At 40.1% G+C, this 26,635-nt stretch overlaps 1 protein-coding gene across 4 annotated transcripts in view; it reads right to left on the bottom strand.

The window, feature by feature from the left end:
- sdk1a (sidekick cell adhesion molecule 1a) overlaps positions 1-26,635 on the bottom strand; it is an 856,101-nt gene that overhangs the window by 309,849 nt on the left and 519,617 nt on the right. For all 4 annotated transcript variants that reach the window (XM_043711901.1, XM_043711903.1, XM_043711902.1 and 1 more), the window contains 5 exons: positions 13,833-14,023; positions 12,685-12,768; positions 12,335-12,529; positions 1,510-1,626; positions 32-199 (listed from right to left, as the gene is read on the bottom strand). In XM_043711901.1, the coding sequence (XP_043567836.1) occupies positions 32-199; positions 1,510-1,626; positions 12,335-12,529; positions 12,685-12,768; positions 13,833-14,023 (755 nt within the window). The remainder of the gene's footprint in view (positions 1-31; positions 200-1,509; positions 1,627-12,334; positions 12,530-12,684; positions 12,769-13,832; positions 14,024-26,635) is intronic.

The raw sequence follows: 26,635 nt of genomic DNA, 5'->3' as shown, positions 1-26,635 counted from the left end.
TTCAGTTTCACCCTTATTTCAAAATACTTACTCCACACAGTAAGCTCAGCTGATGCATTCACTGTTCCTTTGGAATTCGCTGCAAAGCAGGTATATGCTGCTGCATCTTCAGTATGGGCTGGTTTTATCAGTAGTCCGCCTGACTCCAAAAGTACAAACCGTGGAATTTGTATTGAACCACTTGCCAATATCTTAGTGCCTGTTCGAAAATGAGGCTAATCAGTAAATGCAGACAACTCTCAGCAATATACTTGTGCAGCAATGTAGACAATATATCCACGTACTATAGAAAGAAAGGAAGAACGAGAGAAAGACTGCAAAGAAGGTGACAACTTGTATCGGATTTGATTTATTATTGCAACATGTACCTAAATACAATGAAAAGTTTTCTTTTGCAGGCAGTACAGGCAAATCATAACATATAAGAACATACAGATCTTTATTTATATGGTGCATTGAAGGTATTAAAACATTCTATTGCACTTCTTAGGAACATCAACAAAAAAACTGATACTGAGCCAGTTAAGTAAATAGGAGGGCAAATAATCAAAAGATGGACTAAACTGCTAGATTTTATGAAGTGTGTTTAAGAATGAAAGCGAGACAGAGTGGATTTGGGAGGGAACTCCAGAGCTTTGGCCTTAGCATCTGAAAGTATGACCACAAATGGTGGAACAATTAAAATCAGGAATGTTTATGTGGCTAGAATTAGATGGCCATGAATATCTTGGAAGGTTGTAGAATTGGAAGGCTGGAGATGAAAAAAATATGGGATGGGATGAAATGCAAGTCCGTGAAGGCAAAGGAGCAGGGGAATTTTACTATTGCAGTTACTGGGAGCCAATACACTCAGCGAGCAAAGGTGTAACAACTGAATGGGATTTCATGCAACAAATCACATTACTTGCAGTTCTTCAATTTGTATAAACTTATGTCAAATTTTTAATATCCGCAATTGATTTTTCTTAGGCAAAGTGATTGAAACAAAGAGATAACACTCTTTTGATTGGAACATTGCATATTCAAATACCCTTCCCATCAATTTTTCAGCTATTCTTCTAAATGAGAAAGTTGTTGAATAGATGGGGTAACCACATTTTGCTTCATAAAAACTAGTGACTAAATGAGAAGAAAAGTTTGCAAGCCAAGTTTCCACAAAGTTCCTTTCTTAAATCTGTCAAAACTTTTACATTTGAAAAACAAAGTATCTTTTTGAGAAGAGAAATGGTGGTCAGGCTGGAGACTGATTATATATTTTCATCATTATATTTAGGAAAATGACTAAGTTTTGAAATACAAACTTTCATCACAGGATTGCAGAGTTCAATAATTTGTTCAAACTTTGAAGCAGGCAGTTTGACTACTATAGATAGAAGGACTTCTCTCGATTGTTGTTGGCAGTGTGCATTGAAAAACAATTTTGACATTGATGTTATCTAATTTGTCATCAGGGAAAAATGAAAGCATAATGCTTTATTCTTTCCCAAAATAACATTTTACTATATTTACCTGTTTTCCATGTAATGCGCGGTTTTGGTGCTCCTGAAACTTCACAGTGTAAAACTGCTGCTGTTCCATCTGTCACTGCAGTGTCTGATGGAGCTCGAATGAAAGATGGTGCAATGTCTGAAAAATATATCACCAAAATGAGATTAATGATATTTTAAATTTCTACTTTGGGAAGGAAAAATAAACTTAAATTAGCTTAACATGAAATGATTTAATCTTACATCTATTTGCATTATCTTGATCACAAAAAAAACTTTCTTCCATTCCAAGCTGACTGTATGAGAGAGTAACCTGTTACATATCACTTGAAATATAAACAGCATTCTTGGTTTTCCTAATCTTGAAAACATCTATGAGTAGGAATTTAATGATCATTTTACAGTCAGCCAACCTAGACAGTTAATGCCTATGCTGAGGTAGTGCACCCTCATATCCAGACCTCAAGTTACAGAGCTACTCAAATTTAAATTTCAGGCCATCTGCACTGCTCTGGCTCTCCACCAATGTAAGCCATAGTTTTTAATGTGGGACAGCACAGCCTATGAGCACAAAGCTAGGCAACAGCACCATCAAGACAAGCACAAAGACAATGTGCAGAGTAAATAGTTCTGTTTTGTACATATTATCGGAAGTGGATTGTTGAATTCAGTTACTTCTTTTAGACGTCTTTTTCTGGAGTCTCATTTTCGAATTAAGACAAGAATACATTGCGATGGGATTCAGCAGAAGGAAGAAAAAGTTGGAAAAGCAGTGGAGATGTGATCTCAGAAGAAGGATCTGAAACAGATGGGCTTGAAAAGCCCAGCAGAACACAGAAGACATGGATACATGCCCTCATTCTCCTTCTTTTGAAGTACCACAAAAAGTATGCTGGCAAGGGCTTTCCTATCTTGACAGTGAGCTTGTGAAGGATGCAGCAGTTTACTACATGCTTGGAGATGTGTTCTAGCCAGAATGGAGGGCTTTCCTCTGAATGATCCAAGCAACAGAATCATTTTTTGATGGTTTGCTCCACAATATTCTGGTTATAGAGAAGTTCTTTGAACATGAGTGGCAATGCACACTTGATGCATGGGTCACAGCTGTATCTGATTAAGTAGCATTTGTCACCAATCAACTAGTCTTTGATTTCTCCATATGGCTACAAGATGGTGGTATTAGCTGATCAGCTCAGGATTGAAAATGTGTTGCTGGAAAAGCGCAGCAGGTCAGGCAGCATCCAAGGAACAGGAGAATCGATGTTTCGGGCATTCCTGAAGAAGGGCTTATGCCTGAAACATCGATTCTCCTGTTCCTTGGATGCTGCCTGACCTGCTGCGCTTTTCCAGCAACACATTTTCAGCTCTGATCTCCAGCATCTGCAGCCCTCACTTTCTCCTCAAAGATCAGCTCAGGATGTCTGCCTCACTGCTACTGCCATGACAGCAAATATTCACCAACACGATCCCTTGGTTTTGTATTCAGGATGACTGCAATCCATTTTTTAAAATTTCTTTACCTCGCACATCACTGTTCTCTTTGGCTTTTGAATCATCAACATTTTTGCCTTTTAAGTTGCCCTACTCTTCATTCCATCACTGATCTTCTCGTTTCCTTTCCCCCCTCACCCTTTCACGTACATAAACCTTTTCTCAATTCTGATGAAAGCTTACATTATTGAAATATTAACTCTATTTCTTCCAAGATGCTGTATTGCCTGCTGGGTAGTTACAGCATTATCTGTTTTTACTTCACATCTTCACTATTTGCATTATTTCTTTCTAGTATCAACATGATTCTCTGTGCATGACTGCCACTGAGTGAAGTAGCCATTTTATGTATGTAGTGCCAACTCAGCATTTGGTATTGTTTATTGTCAAATTCCACTGACACTTTATGTTCTGTTGCATGCATGGAATGCTTTTGACAGCATGATTATAATGTACTACGTGGTGCTCTGGCAATATTTAAAGACTCAGCCAATATTTAAAGATTATGGCTTCCATAACATTGGCATCATAACATTACACAATCAATGTTTTCTGCAAGAGGTACTGCAGAAATTCCTATGCTAGGGCTTCTCAAAGTCACACTTGGTCAAACACAGTCTTGGTATCAACGGCTGTCACTCTCACCTCTGGAATTTAGCTCTTTTGTCCATGCTTGAACCAAGGCTGCAATGAAGTCAGGAGCAGAGTGGCTCTGGTGGAACCCAAATGATCAGGTTATTACTGAGCAAATGATGCTTGATTGCAGTGTTAATGACACTTTCCATCACTGTACTGATACTCAAGAGTGGACTGATGGAACTGTAATTGGCTGGTTTGAATTTGTCCTGCTTGTTTGCAGGACATACCTGAGCAAGTTTTCTGCTGTCAGATAGAAGTCAGCATTATAACTACTGAAACAGCGTGGCTTGGGGAATGGCAAGTTCTAGAGCACAAGTCTTCAGCACAATTGCTGGAATGTTGTCAGGGGTATGTTGCCTTTGCAATATCCAATGTCTCCAACTGGTTCTTGATAATGATGAGAAGTGTTGAATTGGCTGAATTGATGCAGGGTTACTAAAACCGGTTCTTCAAAATTGTCATCCTAAACTATTCCATCTCATTCAATTCCTTCATGCTTTGAAAAGCCTTCTGAAACTCACTGCTCAACCATGTCTTCAATTTTCCAAAGTTAAAAATCACACAACACCAGGTTATAGTCCAACAGGTTTAATTGGAAGCACACTAGCTTTCGGAGCGACGCTCCTTCATCAGGTGATTGTCAATTTTCCAGTGTGCCTATCATTCTACCTTTTACTTGATGGGTGTTAGATAAATTTAAGCTGTTCCTGTAAATTGATTCAATATTAATTTTTTCCTTGAATTTTTTTGATATTTCAGATTTTTGCTTTTATCATCCTGTAACTGTTATAACCTGAAACAACAGATACACCGAGTGGAAAAATAATCCTCTTATTCAACTACAGAAATTTCAGTACATTACATGGTAAATTAAGAACAAGCAGATAAAAAGAGTCATAGAGTCATACAGCATGGAAACATATCCTATGATCCAATCAGTCCACACTGACCATGTTCCTAAACTAAAATAGTCCCATCTGACTGCACTTGGGTCCACATCCCTCCAAACCTTTCGTTTATCTTATCCAAATGTCTTTTAAACAGAGTCATAGAGTAATATTGCATGGAAACAAACCCTTTGATCCAACTCGTCCATGCCAACCAGATATCCTAAATTAATCTAGTCTCATTTGCCAGCACTTGGCCAAGGTCCCTCTAAACCCTTCCTATTCATATGCCCATCCAGATACCTTTTAAATGTTGTAATTATACCAGCCTCCACCATTTTCTTTGATGGCTCATTCCATACACGCACCGCCTTCTTATGGAAAAGTTGCTCTTTAAGTTCCTCTTAAATCTTTCCCCTTCCACCCTCTGGTTTTGGGCTCCCCAATGCTGAGTTAATGACCTTGGCTATTTACCCTGTCGATTCCCCACATGATTTTTTTAAGCATCTGACACTCCAAGGAAATAGCCCCAGCTTATTCAGCTTCTCCCTATAGCTCAAACTCTCCAACCTGGCACTATCCTTGTAAACCTTCTCTGCACACTCTCAAGCTTAACAACATCTTTCCTATAGCAGGAAGACCAGAACTGAATGCAGTATTCCAAAGGTGGCCTAGCCAATGTCCTGTACAGCCACAACATGACATCTTGACTCCTATACTCAATGTGCTGACCAATAATGGCAAGTGTACCAAATGCTGCCTTTGCTACCCTGTACACTTGTAACTCCACCTTCAAGGAACAATGAAAAAGCACCCTAAGGTCCTTTAGTTCGGCCACGTTCCCCAGTACCCTACCATTAACTGCATAAGTCCTGTCTGATTTGCCTTAGCAAATGCACCTTACTGTATCTAAATTAAATACTATGTGCCAGTTCTTGGCCCATCAGTCCATCTGGTCAAGGTATTATTGTGCTTTGAGATATTCTTCTTCACTGTCCACTACATTACCAATTTCGGTGCCATCTGCAAACTTGCTAAGCACTCCTCCAATATTCACATCCAAATCATTTATATAAAGAACAAAACGCTGTGGACCCAGCAATGTTCCTTACAGCACACCATTGATCACAGGCCTCCAGACTGAAAAGCACACCTCCACCTCCACCACCCCATCTCCTACCTTCAAGGCAATTTTGTATCCAAATGACTAGCTCTCCCTGGATTCCAAGTGATCTAACCTTAGTAACCAGTCTACCATGTGGAACCTTGTCAAATGTCTTACAGAAGTCCATTTATGCAACTTCCACTGCTCTGCCTTCATCAGCCTTCCTTGTTACTTCTTTAAAAAACTTAATCAAGTTAGCGAGACACAATTTCGCATGCACAAAGCCATGCTGACTATCCTAATCAGTCCTTGCCTTTACAAAACATATAAACCCTGTCCCTCAGAATCCCCTCCAACAACTTACCCACCAGTGACATCAGGCTTACTAGTCGACAGTTGACTGATTTTTCCTTACCACCTCTTTTAAGTAATGGCACCACATTAACCACCCTCATGTCGTCTGACACCTCAGCTATTGCTATCGATGACAAATATCTCAGCAAGAGGCCCAACAATCACTTCCGTGGCTTCCTGCAATGTACTGAGATACACGTAATCATGTCCTTGCGATGTACCCAACTTTATGTGTTTTAGGCCCTCCAGCACCACAACCTCTGTAATATGGACACTTTTCAAGGTATCATTATTTATTTCTCCCAGTTCTCTCGCTTCAATATCCATCTCCACAGTAATACAGCAAAATACTCATGTAGTATCGTACCTATCACCTCCAGTTCCACACTTCGGCCTTGATGATCTATAAGGGGCTCCATTCTCTCCCTAGTTACTCTTTTTGCCTTTAATATGTTGGTAGAATCACTGGATTCTCCTTAATCCTATTTGCCAAAGCTGTCTCGTGTCCCCTTTTTGCCCTCCTGATTTCCCTCTAAGTATACGGCTACTGCCCTTATACCCCTCAAAACATTCACTCGTTTCTAGCTGTCTGTACCTCCTACAATGCCTCCTTCTTTTTCTTGGCCAAAGCCTCAATTTATCTAGTCATTCAGCATTCCCTACACCTACTGGCCATGCCCTTCATTCCAATAGAAACATAATGCCTCTGGACTCTTGTTATCTCATTTTTGAAGACCTCCCACTTTCCAACCATCCCTTAACCTGTGTATAGCCTCTCCCAATCAGCTTTTGAAAGTTCTTGCCCAATACTGTCAAAAATGGCTTACTCCAATTTAGAACTTGAACATTTAGATCCAGTCTATTCTTTTCCAGAACTATTTAATACTAATAGAATTCTGGTTATTGGTCCAAAGGTGCTTCCCCACTGACAGTCACTTGCTCTGCCTTATTTCCAAGCATTGTTCCATCTCCAGTAGCTTCATCCACATACTGAATAAGAACACTTTCTTGTACACACTTAACAAATTCCTCTCCATCCAAGTTGTTAACACTATGGCAGACCCAGTCCATGGTGGAAAAGTTAAAATCTCCTTAAATTACAACTCTATCATTCTTACAGATATCCAAGATCTCCTCACAAACTTCAGTTGCTTCTCAACTGCCCGCTTACTATTTGGGGCGTGGATAATATAATCTCTGTAAGGTGATTATCCCTTTCATATTCTTCAGTCCAGCCAAATAACTTCCCAGGAATAGTCCACATGGTAGGCTGTTCTGGAAGGTTAGATTGTATGGAATCCAGGGGGAGCTGGCAAATTGGATACACAATTGGCTTGATGGTAGGAAGCAGAGGGTAATAGTGGAAGGATGCTTGTTGGACTGGAGGCCTATGACTAGTGGAGTGTCTCGGGTCGGTGCTGGGCCCATTACTGTTTGTTATCTATATCAGTGATTTGGATGAGAATGTACAAGGCATGATTAGTAAGTTTGCAGATGACACTAAAACAGGCAATATTGTGGACAGTGAGGAAGGTTATCAGAAAATGCAGCAGTTTCTTGATCAGCTGGAAAAGTGGGCTGAAAAATGGCAAATGGAGCTTAATGTACATAAGTGTGAGGTGTTGCATTTTGGAAAGTCAAATCAAGCTAGGAGTTTCATGGTGAATGGTAGGGTCTTGCATTGAAGTAAATGCAGTTTAATTTATCAATATTACCTCATTCTCTGCCTTGCTCTTGCCTGCCTTGACTATTTGATTTGCTCTTCTTCTCAATTGTACCAGCCTCAGACTTCTTTCTTTTCAATGTTGTAACCGTACTTGCATCCATCACCTTCTCTGGTAGTTCATTTTACACACAAACCACTCTGTGTAAAAACAAAAGTTGCCCCTCATGTCCTTTATAAATCTTTCTCCTCTCACCTTAAAAATATGTCCCCTAGATTTGAACTCTCCCCCCCTGGGGAAAAGATCCTTGTCATTCATCCTATCTATGCCTCTCATGATTTTATAAACCCCAATAAGGTCACTCAGCCAGCTCCAGTGAAAAAGTCCCATCCTTTCCAGTCTATTTTCAAATCTCAAACCTCCATTCCCAGCAACAACCTGGTAAATCTTTTCTGAACTATAGTATCATAGTATCCTTCCAAACACAGGGCAACCAGATTAGCATACAGTACTCCAGAACAGGCCTCACCAATATTCTGCACAACCTCGAGATGACATCTCAACTCCTATACTCAAAGGTCTGGGCAAAGAAGGCAAATATGCTAAATGCCGCCTTAACTAATTAATTTCTATTTAAGCTTAAATCTTAAGTAGAAATTAATTAGTGCTTCAAGGTATAATCATACATACTTTCTCAAACAATAGTATGGTAAAACCTAGGTTTTGATCACTTAAACACTGTAATACAAACCAAAAAACAAAGGACTGCAAATGCTTGAAATCAGAAACAAAAACTGAAATTGCTGGAAAAGCTCAGCAGATCCGGCAGTATCTGTGGAGAGAAAGCAGAGTTAACATTTCGGGTCAGTGACCTTCTTCAGAATAGAAGGATCACTATGCCCGAAATATTAACTTTGCCTTCTTTCCACAAATGCTGCCAGACCTGTTGAGTTTTTCTCGATATTTTTAAATCAACCCATCCATGTATGCTATGGCACACCTCTGGAGCAGGTGAGACTTGAAACCAGGCCTCTTGGCTCAGAAATGGATGTAAAACAGAAATGGATGTAAAAGTTCAGCAGGTTTGGCAGCAGCTACAGAGAGAAATCAAAGTTAAGTTCAGGTCCAGTGACCCTTCCTCAGAGCTGATGGCAGTTAGGAAAAGTTGTTTTTTTATGCAAAAATAGAGGGTAAGGGGTAAACGCTAGGTGGAGATAGAGTTCAAAGAGAGAGAAGAATATTTAGATAATCAGCTTGGGAGATTGAGTAGCTACTAATGGGGATTACTAGTGGCTAACAATGGATTGTGTGTAACAGCATGCCCATCGGTCACTTGGCCTGGTGTAGGGGTGCTGAGTTAAGGACATGGAAGCAGATGAAAGCATGGAAGCATTGAATTTGATATTGAGTCCAGAAGGCTATAGAGTTCCCAAGTGGAAAATGAAGTGGCAGGCAACTGGGTGTTCAGGGGTTTTTTTTGTGGATAGAATGCAGATGTTCTGCGAACCCTTCACCCAGTCTACATTTTGTTTAGTCAATGTCGAGGAGACCATATTGTGAGCTGCGAATGCAGTGGAATAGATGGAGTGAAGTGCAGGTAAAGCACAAATTGATCTGGAAGGTGTGTTTGGACCCTTGGATACTGAGGAAGGAGTAAGTAAATAGGTTGGTGTTCCAACTTCTGCAATTGCAGGGCAAAGTGTTATGGGGCTGTGGATGGGAAGGGGTTGGGAATGAAGAAAGAGTAGACCAGGATGTCCCAGAGGGAATGGTTCTTGCAGAAGGTTGACAGGGGTGAAGAGGAGAATGTGTGTTTAGTGGTGGCATCCCGCTGGAGGTGGCAGAAATGGCAGCTAATGATCCTCTGGATGTGGATGCCGGTAGGTGTGGACAAGGGAGATGCTATCTCTGTAGTGGAAGGGAAGAGAGGGGGTGAGGGATGAAATGCAGGAGATGGGTTGGACCCTCTGAGGGCATCGTGAGCTACAGTGGTGGGGAGTCCTAGATTGAGGAAGAAGGTGCACATTTTGGAGGTGCCCTTATCGAAGTTGGCACATCAAAACAGGTGTTTCAGAGACAGAGGAACTGGGAGAATGGAAAGTCCTTACAGGAAATGGTGCGAGGATGCATAGTCCAGGTAACTGTGGGAGTCGGTTGGTTTATATTGGATATTAGTGGCCAGTCTATCCTCAAAAATGGAAACAGATGTCAAGGAAGGGAAGGGAGGAGTCAGAGATGGACCACGTCATGGTGAGAGTGGGCCTGAAATTGGAAGTGAAATTGATAAACATTTCCAATTCCAGAAGACAGAGGGAAGCAGCACTGACAATATCATTGATGTACTGGACAAAAAGTTGTGGGTGGGAGTCAGAATAGGACTGGAACAAGGAATGTTCTCCATAACACACAAAGAGACCAGTATAACCAGGGTTCATGTGGGTACCCATGGCTACCCTTTGGCCTGAAGAAAGTGAGAGGAGTTAATAGAAAAATTGTTTAGGGTTGGCCAGGCAGAAGAGGATGGTGGTGGGTGGGGACAGTTCAGGCCTTTGTTCCAGGAAGAAACAGAGAGCCTTGAGACCATTCTGGTGAGGGATGGACATTGAAAAGGATTGCACACTCATGGTAAAGAAGGGGTGGCTAGAGACTATGACCTGGAAATTTTGAAACTCATGTAAAGGGTCTGAGGAATCGTGGATGTAAGTGGGAACAGACTGGACAAAGGGAGAAAAAAATCAAGTCAAGGTTGGAAGAGATGAGTTCTGTGGGGCAGAGGCAGGCAGAAACAATGGGTCTGTTCAGCCTGTTTGTGGATTCTGGGGAAGAGGTAGAAGCGACCTGTGCAGTGTTGGGAGATTATGGCACTGGATGGGAGATCACCAGATAAAATGAGATTTGTAACCATAGTGAACACAATGGTCTGCTGTTCCATGGTGGAATCATGATAAAGAGAGAGATAGGAGGAGCGATCGGAGAGCTGGCGCTCAGCCTCTGCAAAGTAGAGACCAGTCTGCCAGACAACGGCAGTACCTCTTGCCTCAGAGGTAGCGAAGATACCAATGAACCACAAGAGACCTAAAACCAAAACTACAGAGATGTCTCTAACCAGCTCCAGCTGTATTTACCCCCAAGCAAGGGATTAAGGTAGCATCAGTGGATTGGAGTATTTTTGATGTTTGTATACATAGAAAGAAATGCTATGTCTGACACAGTTATCTCTTGAGACTTAAAGGACTTAACTCTGCTATTGATAAACAAATTAATTTACTATTCACGGATGTAATTTTGCACAAATAATGTGGAATGACAATTTTAACTATTGCTAAGCTTAATATTTATGGAATATCTCTAAGTTTAGAGCACACACTAAAGCAATTAAAAGTACATTTACTTGTGAACATAGGGTTACAGTATATTGTGGTTCAGATCTATGTCTGAATCAGGAACTCCATACAACAAAATAAAGAGGAAAGCAGTTTGGAACACAATAATATATGTAGTTCAAGAATGTGTTTATCTGGAGTTAACTGTATACTTATTTCAAGGTTGCTAAATTTACTCAAACTAACAACCAGAGGCTCGTATTCCCATCCAATTACAGTAAGAGTAGATTGATACTGCTATGAATTCCATGTAGATTGATATCTTTTAAAAACAAACTCCACCTTCCAGTGAAATTATTAGACCACATATCAAGACTTAAGACATTTAATTAAACATCATTTTGTCAGGCAACATAGGTTCCAAACTGCAGAACACATTCAGCCATTTAAGTCTAACAATGATGGAAAATATCCCTGTCACAGTTTTACTTTGCCCTCTTCAGTAAACACTCATTCTCCTGGAACCAGTCTGTAGCGATTCTTAGCTCCAGAAGGCTTGCTTAATTTCTTTACCTTTCCCAGCCTGGTAACTCCAAATCACAGACTGGATTTCACAGTAAGAGATAAACTGGAAGTTCTCTCCTTCAGCTAAAGCTAAGCTAATCTTCCAGTTTGTTTAAACATTCACGAACTTGGCCTCTTTCATCCAAACATAACCTTCCACCCACATCCTGCAAAGAGAACAATAAATGCTTGCTACTCCCCATCTCTCTGCACTCTTTCTCTTGAATTCTTGGAGACTGATTCTGTCTGTGAAGTTTATGAGAAAGCCACAACCCAGTCCTACAACAGCCTCCCATAGAGTTCGCTCATTTCAAAGCCAGTTTCAATACCAATATTACATGGGCTTATACTGAGACAGAAATGCTGCTTAACTAATCTTTAGAGCATCCTCCCCACGCCTTATTTCATTTTATTTTGGAATTGAAGAGGTAGTTTAAAGTATATCTGTATATAAAACTTGAATTCTAACATCTCCTTGAGGCTTGGAGACAGTGTATCTGTCATCAGCACAGCTCCTTTGATCATCATTTGCAGATGTAAATACTTTACAACCTTTTCCCAGTAAGATAGAGTGGGCCTCTCTTTAACCTTCAACAATCAAACCACCGAGGCTTGTCATCAGGAGAGTTCAGAATAGGTCACATGGCCTCCCTTCATTCCTCCATTTCACCCTAAATCAAAGACACAATCTCAAATTTCATATTTGTAGCAATGTTCACTGGTAGAAGTCAGATATAAAGCTGTTTGAATATCTCCTATTTCATTCTTAGCAGTCCCAAAGCAAAAAAATTACAAATTTCATATATAACACAATACTTACTTGTAACAGTGAGATATGAAGGTGTTTGAATATCCCCTGCTTCATTCTTAGCAAAACACTGGAATATTCCTGAGTCTTCAGGGACCAGCCTCTGGATCTGCAGGATCCCACTTACCATTTCTTTATATCTGCTGTTGTTCAACATTATTATTGGGATTGAATCTTTGTACCATTCCAGACTAGGTAAAGGTATACCTGCAAGTAATGAAGAGTTAAAACCACACAATGTATATGCTCTTTTTTAATAATGCAGAATGAAAATACACTTCAAAAATGTATATTCCACTTTTATCTATTTGGAGAAATCAAATAAACTTACAAAAAGTTTCTAGTTTGCTCTCAATACTCACCCATTGCTCGACATGGAATATCAACAGTTTTTTCTACTTCACCCTGAATTCTCCGTTCAGGTTCTGCGGTAAAATATGGTGGTTCTATGGGAGAAGTGATAGTGAAGGAAAAATTAAATTTAGGGTTAAACACTGTGTACATATTAGAAGTAGGTTTTACAGAAAACCTTAATTTAAATATTTAAAAATTCCAGAAATATGCTTCATGTTATATTGTATTTGACTAGTTTTTCATTTAGGCCAGCAAATTCACAGTAAAGGAATAGCTTTCAAGTAGAAGGCTATAGTAGTGGAGCAAGTCCAGAACATGCATTCTGGAGACATCTTTGGGTGCATTGGCTGGATTGCATTCCATGGATACCTTCGTCAACAGCCATGGTGTACTGTAAGGTCATGGCGAAATTTTCCAATTTACATTCTAATGGTAGGGAAGTGTAGCACTAGGACTGTCGATCTGCTGAAAGTGTTCCCTGTGATGGTGAGTCAGATCACTCTCCATCCACTATGGCAACTACCAACTCCAAAGAACCAGGTAAGTAGCATCCTTGTAGCCATTTTTGTAGACAGTAAAACAAAACTAAGTTGATTGTTTTTTTTGCAGTGTGCAAACTGATCTACACACCACTGATTCTTAGAGATGTATGCTGGTATTATATATCAGAAACCAGTGATTGCTTTCTGCTTTGGAACTTGCAAAGTAGCAAATCCTATTCTCATCCCCAAAAACACCTTATACTGACAAGCATGTTTGTAATGGGCAGAGGGATCCAGCAGGATACAGAGGAATCTCTAACATAATTCCACAACAACCATGGATTTTTAAAGCCTTTACATTTAAAACTAACTGTAAATGCAGATTAAAAAATCCATTACATTAACCATCCCAAAACTGTATGAAGTTGATCTTTGCATTTACTTATATTAATTAATAAAAATCTTTTAACGTTTGCAAATGATCTGTTTGACCACGACAAATGAAATCTTCCTTACACTCTAAATTTATAAAGCTTTACTGAAAAGGTTACTAGTTTTGTATTAATCAAAATCATACACAAGTGGCTGAAAACATTTAATGATGGAATTAAATATTTGCATCTCAAGAACTGGAGTGGAAATTCATTCCCCAGCACTTTAAACACAATCATTACCTATAATGGACAGGTAGGCATGAGCGTTTACAGGAACAACGCTACTGCTCTGTAATGTAGCTTCACACTCATACATGCCAATAACAGCTGAAGTTGGATTTAAGATTGTCAATCGCCTTCCAAATATACTGATTCCATTCATTAGTTTCACACCGCTTCGCCTCCAGGTAATACTCAGTCTCTCCACAGGCCTATTGGAAATTAAAAAAGGCTTTAGTTTCTATACAAATATTCAACAATCCGTCAGTTCCATCATTTGAGGAAGACAACGTAAATATATTGGCCCAAGCATGTCTAACAAAAAAAGAGTATTTAATGCATATGCTTCTATCAATGTGTAACTCACCCATAAATTAGTGGCAAGAATGTCATATCTTGTGAATTCCAAATTGCCACACGTTGCTGGATGATTCTCTGCAGTCGGCTGTTACAATTCATAAAAATGGAAGCTTGCCATCAACCTCCCCAAGAGTTTCATGAAATTGATGCACTTGCACATTAATTGCTAATTAAATTTAGGGCAGGAAGTTAGGGCTGGAACTTTACACCATAACTATCTTTTTAATGAGATTTCTCTCACTGCAAAGTAACTCAGTATTCCCAAACCAAAAAAGGAACAAATTGAACTGATCTCTTATTCTTGGAGATGAATTGTTGTTTGAGACAGCATAAAATTTTTTGCACACTTCGAACTTTTTTCTCGCTTACTCTCTTCAATGTTTCTTTCCCTTTTCAATTTATTTTTGTGTTTGGCTTGATTTTGATTCATTCTGTTTCCTCCTCTGCTGCTCCTGTTTCTTTCTGAAATCTTAAATTCCATCGATTAAGGTCGTGACACCACCTGTTGTTCACTAAGGTCCTGGATTGCTGTTAAAATGGTTCAAGGCTCACAGACAAGGCATATTTCAGTGAAGGAGGATTCTAGGAAGGGAATTAGCCAAATATGGTTAACCAGCGAAGTTAAAGATAGGATTGGGCAATAAAAACATGCCTTGGGACAAAAATTAGAGTTTAACCAAAGGATTGGTCAAATTTTAAAAACCAACAAAAAGCAGACAATAAACTTTGCGAGTAGAATTGCAAGTAATATCAAAATAGACAGCAAATGTTTCTTTAAATATACAAAAAGACCGAAGCCAAAAAGTGAACAAAGAGCCCTTACAGAATGAGGCTGAGGAAATAATAATGGGGAAGCAGCAAATGGCAGAGGAACTAAACAAATACTTTGCATCAGTTTTCATAGTCGAAGACACTGATAGCATCCCAAAATTACTAAATATACATGGGGCAAAAGAAAAAGAAATAAACACAATAACTATCACGAGAGAAAAAGTGCGAGGGAAATTAATGGGGCGTAAGACCAATGAGTCCCATGGAACAGATGGGATGCACATCTTTGCATATTACAGGAAGTAGCTATAGAGATAGTAAATGTATTGGTAGTAATCTTCCAGGACTCCTTAGCTTCTGGAAAAATCCCAGAGGATTAGAAAACTGCCAATGTAACACCTTTATTGAAAACAGGAAGGGGACAAGAAAAAAGTTGACTATAGGCCAGTGAGCTTAACATCTGTTATTGAGAAATTTTTAAGAGTACATTATAAGGGATAATAACAGCAGAGCATTTAGAAATGTATAATATAATCAAGCAGAGTCAGCATGGCTTCATGAAGGGAAATCGTGCCTGACAAATTTATTAGAATTATTGGAGGAAGTAACAAGCAGGATAGATAAAGAGGAAGCTGTGATTATAAAGTATTTGAATTTTCAAAAGATGTTTAATAAGGAGCTACATGTGAGACTAACAAATAAGTTAAGGGCCCATGGTTTTGGATGTAGTGTACTGGCATGGACAGAAGATTGGCTAACAAATGGAAGACAGAGAAATGGAATAAAGTGGGTATTTTCAGGATGGCAACTTGTAACTAATGGACTGCCACAGGGATCAGTGCTTGGGCAAAATTATTTATAACATACATACAACATTTAAAAGGTACCTGGATGGATACATGATTAGGAAGGGTATAAACGGATATGGGTCAAATGTTGGGAAATGTGACTAGATTTATTTAGGATGTCTGGTCGGCATGGAAAAGTTGGACCGAAGGGTCTGTTTCTGTGCTGTACTTCTCTATTACTCTATTAACATACATTAATGAATTGGATGAGAAAAGTGTATGCACGATAGCCATATTCATGGATGACACAAAAATACATGGGAAAGCCAATGGTGAGATTTACACAAAACGTTTATGAAGACATACAGACAAATTAAGAGAATGGGCAAAACTTGGTAAATGACATATAATGTGTGGAAACGTGAGGTTATGCATTTTGGCAGGAAGAATAGGGCAGCTGAATATTATTTAAATAGAGAAAAACTGCAGAAGCTAAAGACATGTGCGAGTCCTCATCCGAATCACGAAAAGGTAGCATCCAAGTTCAGCGGCTAAGAGGGAAGGACAGTTGAATGTTGGTCTTTATTTCATAGGAATTGGAATATAACAATAGGGATGTTTTGCTGAAACTATACAAGACACTAGTCAGATCACACCTGAAATACTGTGAACACATTTGGGCCCCTTATCTCAGGAAAGTATACTGGCATTGCAGATAGTTCACAGAATACTCACTAGGCTGATATCAAATATGATGGGATGTCTTATGAGGATAGATTGAGTTGAGTGGGCCTATACTTGCTGGAATAAAGAAGAATAAGAGCTGATTGTTTTGAAACATCCAAGATTCTTACAGGATTTGACAAGGTAGATACAAAAAGGTTTCCCCTTGTGGAAGTGTCTAGGATCAGAGGGCTGCACATTTGAGACAGAGATGAGGAAGAATTACTTTTTGGAGAAGGTTATGAATGTATGGAATTCTTTACCGCAAAGGGGCTGTTAAAGCTGGGTCGTTAAGAATACTCAAAGCTGAGACAGACAGATTTTTAATCAATAAGGGAATCAAGGATTATGGGGAAAATGTAAGAAAGTAGAGTTTAGGATTGTGAGATCAGCCATGATTTCACTGAATGGCATGACTCAAAGAGTCATAGAATTATTCAGCACTGAAACAGACACTTCGATTCAACCAGTCCATGCCAAATGTAATCCCAAACTAAATTAGACCCACCTACCTACTCCTGGCCTATATCCCTTCAAATCTTTCCTATTCGTGTACTTATCCAAATGCCTTATAAACGGTGTAATTGAATCAACATCCACCATTTCCTCATGAAGTTCATTCCCACCTGATGGACTGAATGGCCTACTTCTGTTCCTATGTCTCATGGTCTTATCTAGAACCCCCTCCTCCCACTCTAACTTCCTCTCCAGCTCAGAATAGATGTCTTTTCCCTTGGCAACAGGTAGGCAACACAACTTTCGGGTCTCTCTTTGCCACAAATAACAATTTCTATTTCTTTAACTATGCTACTCCGATTACTACAAAACTTCTCTTAGTTCCTCAATTTAAATAGCATTCTGGACTACGATACCATGGTCAGTTCCCTCATTGTCCCTGCAGTCTGTACCCTCATCCACACTAAAATCAAGAATTTTGTACCAATTCAATAGAGGCACTAGCTGAGGCTCCTCCAAAGCCAAATTCTGGATTCCTGTAGCTGCCTCATTTTCAGTCACAACTCCTATCCCTGACCACATACCAGTTTAATGTAATTAATCAGAGGAATATATCACCCTGATCCAGCAAAATCTGGGCAACCATAACAATGCAGCAATTTATTGGTCACTTCCATCTGAAGTGGAAAGCAGTGGATAAAATTTAATTAAAACTAAAAGATAAGTTGAAGTGTTTCAACTTCATTTAAAACTTACTAATATTCTTGTATTAAATATTTCTCAAATGCCCAAAAGGTATTATCCTGAAAACGTACTAGTTACAAACTATACCTACGTGCAGCACAGAAATGAACAGAAATCAATTGTATAATGTGACTTGCCCATGCACCACTCCCTTTTCAGGTCTTAGTGTGATACACCATCTGGCAATATCATCACAGGGCATTGCTTGGTTGCTTTTTTGTTTATTACAAGGAAATGTCAAAGAATGCCACTCATCATTCTTCAATAATGCTTTCTTTGCTCTAGGGACCAAACCTACCTCAACCTGACAACCACAAGATAGCTTGCTGGATATGAGAAATCACACTGTTGTAAATCATAGCAAACAGTTTGTTACCACTCATTGAAGCAGCAGTTAGTCAACAAGTGCGCTGTACCAATGGACTGCCTGCAGCTCACCAGTTCAACACATCATTTAATCAATAGTGTTCTTTAGTGCAATTCAGTATTCTATCCACAGAGATTTCTTGTGTAATGATCCATTAATACTTAGCTCCAAACTAGCATTATAATTCAGAAACCCCCAAGACATTTCATTGTAATGATGAAACAACATCTGAGACAACTTCAGTGAAAATACTGGCACATGTCCGGGAATTCGCGAACTCTTTCTGAAGAGAGAACATATCTACAAGAATTATATCCTTATTCTTTATAAAAGCTTCAGATTATGTGTAGATTGTAATAATTTCAAAGGCTCAAAGGGTATCTACCATGAAATTGCCTTCCATAATTACACTGCTCAAATGAAATAATTTACTTGATTAAATCATTTTAATACTGCCTAAATCATTGTGATTTGCTTCTATTCGTCAGTTTTTTAAAAATTATACTGGTGAAAACAAAAATAACATTTTCATATTGTGATATAAAAATAGAATATGGATTGACAGTTCAATGATAAATTATTTACTGCCACCAATTATAACACTTGGATTGCCACATTTAGCTTTAAATCTATAAATGACCTGTAAAAATATAGGAATAATGCTCAAAAACAGCCTTGAAGATGTCTTCAGTAATTAGACTGAATTCTAAAGTAGAAAAAGGCTGATTTTAATTCAACTAGGAAAACTTATACAAATGAAATATTTCATATAGGTACAGAGAATAAGCCATTAAGGCCACTAAGGATTTGTTAAAGGAGACATAAAGATATCCTTCTTCATCTACAGCTGTCTATGGCCACTTTGCAGGTAAAAGCCCAAGGGAGTTACCCAACTGTGCTACATTAATTCTGACTTTACCAGGAGTTTTGTAGAAATGGTTGATACAGAAGAATTAATCTCTTTCATATAAGGATAAAAAAACCCACAAGTGTTAGAAATCTGAAAAAAAAATCTAATGCTGGAGAAACTCAGCAGATCTGGCAGCATCTGTTAAGTGAAAAAAAAGTTAATGTTTTGAGTCCAGTGACCCTTTGTCAGGAGTTCTGCTGAGTTTCTCCAGCACTTGTTTTTGGACCTAAACACTTTTAGCAAGTTATCAACTAACCTCTACTTGGACTGGTCCAATAATTTAGAAGAATTGAGTAGAATGCAAGAGTCCCAAGTTTACAGCTTTCATATGGTCCACATGTTTGTTCAAGACCATTGCACTGACCTGAATTCTATATGTCAGTGGACCTCATCTTGCATTGACCATGTCTCTTACTCTGCAGGGCCATTCCTGTAGCTCCTATACCAAACTTTGTCCTCTGAAAAAACACTGTATCTCCCTCTTAGCGGAGGCTTGAGTTCAGCTTTGGCATTTCTGATGCTGTTTCTGATGAAGGACTTATGCCCAAAATGTTGACTCTCCTGCTCCTTGGATGCTGCCTGACCTGCTATGCTTTTTCAGCACCACTCTTCATTCCTGTTCTTATGTCAGCTAGTGCTCCTGATTGGACCTGATTAACAGCCGCACTCAGAGAACTCACATTGTATGAGGGCTACCTGGTTGACCATGTTACAATCACTATTTTCCCCTCCCTCTCTGATGCTGAGGACATAGACCAGTTCCTTTTTCTTGCAGCTCCTCCTGGTGCGTTTTAGGATTGGGCCAGGTTCCTCCAACTCTGCCTCAGACCCGGGTAGCGTGTAATGCACAGTAGCTCATCTCTTGCTCACAGAGCATGTCTGAAGAAGTTAATTCTCTTCTTCTGGCTGCAAAGATGTTGAGGCAGTGACATCTGTCGTGTCCATCTCAGATTCCAAGATCGCTTCAATGCTTGACGGAGAGGGAAAACCCACAGATTCCTCCAATCATTCTGACTGTTCTGAGGGGTCAAGCACATTTTGTTCTTGCCCCAAGTTTACAGCTTTCAGATGGTCCATGTGCTTGTTCAAGACAGTCACATCAACTCAAACTTTATATGTCAGTGAACCTCACCTCGCATGGACTATGCCTCTTACTCATTTGGGGCCATTCCTGTGGTTCCTACACCAAACCTTGTCCCCCGAAGTAAATGGTATCTCTTCTTAGCGGAGTCTTGATTTGGACATTGGCATTTCTGATGCTATTTCATTCTCCCCTCCAGGGCCTGGAAGTTCAGATTTAGACTGTCATATGGTCATCGCCTCAATAGCAACTCTGCTGGAGGTATCCCTGCGTTTGCATAAGGGCTAGTCCTACAATCAAATAGGAATGGGACAGTTTGGTATCTAGTTGAGCTGTAGGCTGCTCCTTTAACCGTGCCTTCAAAGTTTGAACTGCTCTTTCTGCCAGACCATTGGATGATGGATTGTAGAGGTGCTCTTCAGTGTTGAGTACCATTCAACTTTAGGAAATATTCAAATTCCTGTTATTTGTGACCAATACTTCCGGGAATCCATGTATTGCAGAAGATGCATGCAGTTTTTCTATCATCATCCCGTCCTTCCTGAATGAACTCTATACACTTTCAGCCACTTTGAGAGGGTGTCCACAATGACTAAGGACATTGAGACCATCAAAGTACCTGCACAGTTGATATGTAACTGAGTCCAAAATTTACCTGGCCGTTCCCATAAATGTAGGGGAGCTGCTGGCAGTAATTTTTTCCTTATTGGCATTCTGTGTATTACCCTCCCAACACAGCTATGTCTGCATCAAACCCTAGCCACCATACATATCTTCTTGCAAACATCTTCATTTTGGAAACCCTGGGATGACCCAGGTGGAGTTTAGCCAGTATTTGGTGGCAACCTTTGTACAGCTGCAACATGACCTCATTGCCCAGAAACTCAATCCCTCCACCAATAAAAGCTAACACACCATATGCCTTCTTAACAACCCTACCAACTGGGTGGCAACTTTCAGGAATCTATAAATATGTACAGTACCAAGAAGCTTACCATTAGCCCAGTGCTCTTTATTCCTGTTACTCGTTCCAAAGTGAATCACCTCATACTTTTCTGCATTAAACTCCATTTACCACCTCTCAGCTCAGCTCTGCAGCTTATCAATGCTCCTCTATAACATGCATCATCCTTCCGCACTGTCCACAACTCCACCGACCTTAGTCTCATCCGCAAACTTGCTAACTCATCCTTCTATGCCCTTATCCAGGTCATTTATTAAAATTACAAACAGTAGCGGCCCCAAAACAGCTCTAGTAACTGAACACCAGGATGAACATTTCCCATCAACCACCATCCTCTATCTTCTTTCAGCTAGCCAATTTCTGATCCAAACAGCTAAATCACCTTTAATCCCTCCATATTTTGTGCAATAGCCTACCGTGAGGAACCTTATCAAATGCATTACTTAAATCCATGCACACATCAACCACTTTTACCCTCATCCACCTGTTGGTCACCTTCTCAAAAAACTCAATAAGGTTTGTGAGGCACAACTTACCCTTCACAAAACTGTATTGACTATCCCTAATCAAATTATTCCTTTTTAGATGATTATAAATCCTATCTTCAGCCGAAGGAAAGACATAAGATCCAAAAAAAATGGGTAAGCTCGGACATCTTTGATCTCTCTCACTTTATCTTCTGGTCTTGTCGACAGTGCAGCCAAAGTAGGTCATTTGAGGTATCTGGAGCACACATTTTTCCCTTCCAATGTGTATGTTTCCCTTCCAATGTGTATGCCCATTTTGGAGAAACAACTAAGGACTATGTCCAAGGGCTCCAAGTGCTGCTTACTGGTGTTCCCTGTTTTTAGCATGTCATCTCGATAAATGGTGACTTGGGGTAGACCTTGTAACATGTTCTCAATCATCCGCTGAAGAAGAGCACACTGGCTAACGACACCCCAAATAGTAAATTGGAACAAATCCTTTTGGATATTATTTGTAGCATACTTCTGGAAATCCTCAGCTAACCACAATTGCAAGTATGCATAGTTCATGTCCAGCTTTATGAACCCCTGCCAACATTGTGTATAAATCCTCTAATGCGAGGGATTGGGTATTTATCCAGCTGTGTAAAAACAATGACTGCAGATGCTGGAAACCAGATTCCGGAATAGAGTGGTGCTGGAAAAGCACAGCAGTTCAGGCAGTATCCAAGGAGTAGGAAAATCAACACTTCGGGCAAAAGCCCTTAATCAGGAATACAGGCAGAGTGCCTGAAGGGTGGAGAGATATTTATCCAGCTGTGAGAAGCTGTTTACCATTTGTTTAAAATCCTTGCAAAGAACAGGCAGAAATCAGGAGGCTGGAAAGTGAAGGAATCATCAAACCAGTCCAGTTTATGAAATAGACAGCACCGGTCGTACTGATTGACCTGTTGGGCTTCACAATCAGTACGACCGGTGCTGTCTATTTCATAAACTGGACTGGTTTGATGATTCCTTCAATTTCCAGCTTCCTGATTTCTGCCTCTACTTTTGCCCATAAGGCAAATGGCAATGGGTAGGCCATGCAGAATCATAGAACTGCTTCCCAGTTAACATGCAAGGTGGCTTTGGCTCCTTTGATGGTCCCTGGACGTTTCTGGAAATCTTCTGCATATTTAATTAGAACTTTACTCAGATAGCCATTTTCTAATCAACGAATATTAAACCAATCTTGGTGAATCCTTCTCAATTAATTTTGTCCCATCACACTTGGACCCGAGCATTTTACTACAATGAGTGGTCACTAAACCAGCTACCTCTCAGACAAGATAGGAAACAAAGTTGCATCCTGAATCTATAAAGATTCCTTGGTAGTGAGTTTTGAGAAGATTTGTAGCTCAGGTTAAGGTTCTTTATGTAGGTTTGCTTGCTGAGCTGGAAGGGTCATTTCAGGACGCTTTGTCACCATTCTAGGTAACATGTTCAGTGAGCCTCCAGACGAAGCACTGCTGATGTTTCCTGCTTCCTATGTTTGGGTTTGCTTTGGTTGGTGTTGTCATTTCCTATGGTGATGTCATTTCCTGTTCTTTTTTCTCAGGGGGTGGTAAATGGGGTCCAAGTCAATGTGTCTGATGTCAGAGTTCCAGTTGGAATGCCATGCTTCTAGGAGTAGGACTCTGACTTGGACCCCATTTACCACCCCCTGAGAAAAAAAGAACAGGAAATGGCATCACCATAGGAAATGACAATACCAACCCAAGGAAACCCAAACATAAAAATAGGAAGCAGGAAACATCAGCAGTGCTTCATCCGGAAGCTCACTGAAGATGTTACCTAGCATGGTGACGAAACATCTGAAGACGAACCTTCCAGCTCAGCGAGAAAACCAACATCAAGATTCCCTGGCACAGGCTCTCAATCTACGCAAGGTCTTGCTCAAACTTAACAGTTGGAGTCCAGAGTGAATCTTCTTAAAGATTGGTTTTACGATCACTGAAATGGCCACGCTGGTATCAACTTCCATTAGAACCAGGTGACCACTTAACCAGACTTTATTTTTATTGGTTCTGATCTGGATGTTGCTAAGCAACTTGACTGTTCTAATTCAGATGTGAGTGGACTTTCTAGGGTGTGCACTCTCCTGGATACAAGCTTATGAGCTCTCTTACTCAATTTAGGTCTACAAGGGCTCTTTTGCTGTCCCGAGTTTGCATACTGGCAGCAAGTACAATGGCTTGCAGACTGGATCCTGAAGAACATTTTAACCGTTTGGCCGAGGCTAGTCTATGCTTTGGGCTGACCGAGAGTCGTTCTGTTCAGGATGCAACCTGAGTGAGGCGATGTAATTGCCTTCTCACATGTGGTGTCCCACAAACTCAGTCGGACTAGTGAGGGCGTCAACTTCCATTGGAATATCCTGCAACTCATATGCTCCCCTTGTGCATTTTCCTATGATAAAGTCAGTTATAGTGACTGAAATAGAGATGGCATTCAGCTAGGAGACATTTTTGCATGGCTATATCATTAAGCAGATACCAAATGGTCTCTCAGCATCTCATTAAGGATTAAACCAAAGTCGCATTTCTCTGCCAGTCATCTTAACTTAGTCAAAAATCTGGATTTCCCAGGTACTCAAACTACTGAAAAAATGTGATAGCATATCAAAATTAGAGGGGGCTTGGAATTGAAATATTTCTGAACTAAATCCATCAACTCTTGAAAGGTTTCAGCATCTGGTGTCTCAAGGAAAGTCAGGCTCCTAAAAAACCGAAAAAGTTGGGTTCCATGGGTTGTCAGCAAAATTATTCATTTTCCTTGCACTTGCCAAGAAAAAAATGAATGCATTATCTGCACATACTGAGCACAGTATTTGATGGCAAGATTGAATGAATCAAGATTCCCAAATAATGATCCCATTGCCAAGTTACCCTTTGTTAACTTGTGGAGAGTCCTGATCTTTTTTTTTTGTTTTTTTTTCAAGCACTGCCCTTCACATCAACGGGCAATGCTGCGTGACCCTCAGTTCATTTTTTTTTAATTTAACCCCCACACTACCACCTAAGTGCAGTAGTGCTTATTTTTTTCCCCAGCACCCATGGTGTGTGTGTGCAGGTGTGAGACACAGTGAAAGATACAAAGTGCATGAATCTTTATTCAATTTCCACCACCAGAAAGATAGGAAAATACCCGGGTGGCCAGTGACCAACACTGCCCTTCACATCAAAGGGCAGTGCTGTGTGATCAAAACAGTGAAGGGGAGGGTAGGAACTAAATCAAAATAGAGTTGGAGGGAGAAATAATGCAATCCACTCCCTGCGGTGCCCACCTCTCCCTGAAGAGAGTCCTGTTCTTATCTGTCTGCCAGGGCTCCCTGATTAGACCAGATTAACAGTCCCAATCTGGGAGCTCCTATCCTATGAGGTCCATTTGGCTGATCTTGTTACAATCACTACATCAACGGAGATGCAATTTTCATATACTAAACTATTGTTTCTTTTACATATCCTCTTAACCCTGTGCCCTCTCAACCTTCATCCTTCCACCAAAAAGAACATGTTTCTCCTTATCTATGCTTTGTCCAGACCTCTTGTGAATTTGACTACCTCGACCAAATCTCTCCTCAACTTTCCCTTTTCCATGTAAAACAAGCAAACTTCTCCGATTTGTCTACATAGATGAAGTGCCTCATTGTCGGAAGCAATCTCTCAACCTTTTAATGTTTTAATGTCTTTCACATACCTCTGAAACTATGGTACCCAGAACTGGATGCAATACTGTAGTTGAGGCTGAATCAGTGTTTTATTACTATTTTAGGAAAACCTTTTTGCTTTTGCCTCTATTAATAAAGGCTAGGATACTGTATATTTTATTAGCCATTCTCTCAATCTGTCATTGAGTCTGAGAGTCATACAAAACTATTCAGCCACCTTCAATGATTTAAGCACATACACGCCCAGATCCCTTTGCTACTGCAACCCCTTTTGAAGTTTAAAATTCTTTGATAGCTAATTAAAAAAAGCAGCTAAATGAAAGCTGAGAAAGGGATAAACCTTTCAGTTTTGGGGACAGAATACAATGAAACAGCCTAGTTTGTTAATTTGTCAAGTGAAAAATTTTATGTGTGGTTCCACATCATCATACACTGTGACCAAATGCTTTTGCATGACTTAATGATAGGAAGAATATTATTAAATTGAAGAGAGTGCAAAACAGATTTACAAGGATGTTAGCAGAACTGAAGGGTATGAGTTCCAAGGAGAGGTTGGACAGGTTTGGACTTCTTTCACTGGAGAGTATGAGTTGAGGGATGACCTCATAGAGGTTTATAAAATTATGAAGGGCATAGATAAAGCAAATAGCAAAGGTCTTTTCCGTAGGAAAAGGGTATTCAAAACTAGAGGACATCATTTTAAGGTGAGAGGAGGAAGATTTAAAAGGAACCTGATGGGCCACAGTTTCACAGAGAGCTGCCAGAGAAAAGTACAGTTATCGCATTTAAAAGATATTTGGATGGGTACCTGAGTAGGAGAAGTTTAGAGAGATATGGGCCAAACACAGGCAAATGGGATTAGTTTAGTTTGGGAAACTTGGTTGGCATGGATGAGTTGGACCGAAGGGTCTGTTTCCATGCTGTATGACTCTATGACTCTAAACTGTCAGTGTGTAAAGACCCCATTGTAGTCAACTGTGTGTTTTTTGGGTTCATCGGGGAGCAGGGTGCACAGCATGGGTCATAGAGTGCTGCAGCACAGAGACAAGCCCTTTGGGACAAACTCATCCATGCCGATCAAAATGTCGATATGCACTAACCATATTTCCCTGCACTTGGCCCATATTCTTCAAAACCTTTCCTGTCCATGTATTTGTACAAATACTTTTTATGTGTTGTTAATGTACCCACCTGAACAACGTCTGCTCGCAGCTCATCTCATTTGCGTATCAACCACTATGTAAAAACATTGTCCCTTCGGTACCCATTTCTTCTTTCCCCTCTAACTTTAAACTGATGCCTTCTAGTCCTCGAATCCCCAGCTCTGGAAAAAAAAGTGCATTCGCCCTATCCATGCCTCTCATGATCTTATACACTTCAATATGATTTGTCTGGCGCACTGACCTCTACACCGCTGAAGCCAAACGCCAACTCGAGGACACCTCTTCCTACTGCCCCCTCGACCATGACCCCACTCCCCATCA

Source organism: Chiloscyllium plagiosum, chromosome 21 (genome assembly GCF_004010195.1).
Source record: "Chiloscyllium plagiosum isolate BGI_BamShark_2017 chromosome 21, ASM401019v2, whole genome shotgun sequence".
Classification (NCBI taxonomy): domain Eukaryota; kingdom Metazoa; phylum Chordata; class Chondrichthyes; order Orectolobiformes; family Hemiscylliidae; genus Chiloscyllium; species Chiloscyllium plagiosum.
Note: the sequence above shows the minus strand (reverse complement) of the source record. Positions and strands in the feature narration are given on the sequence as shown.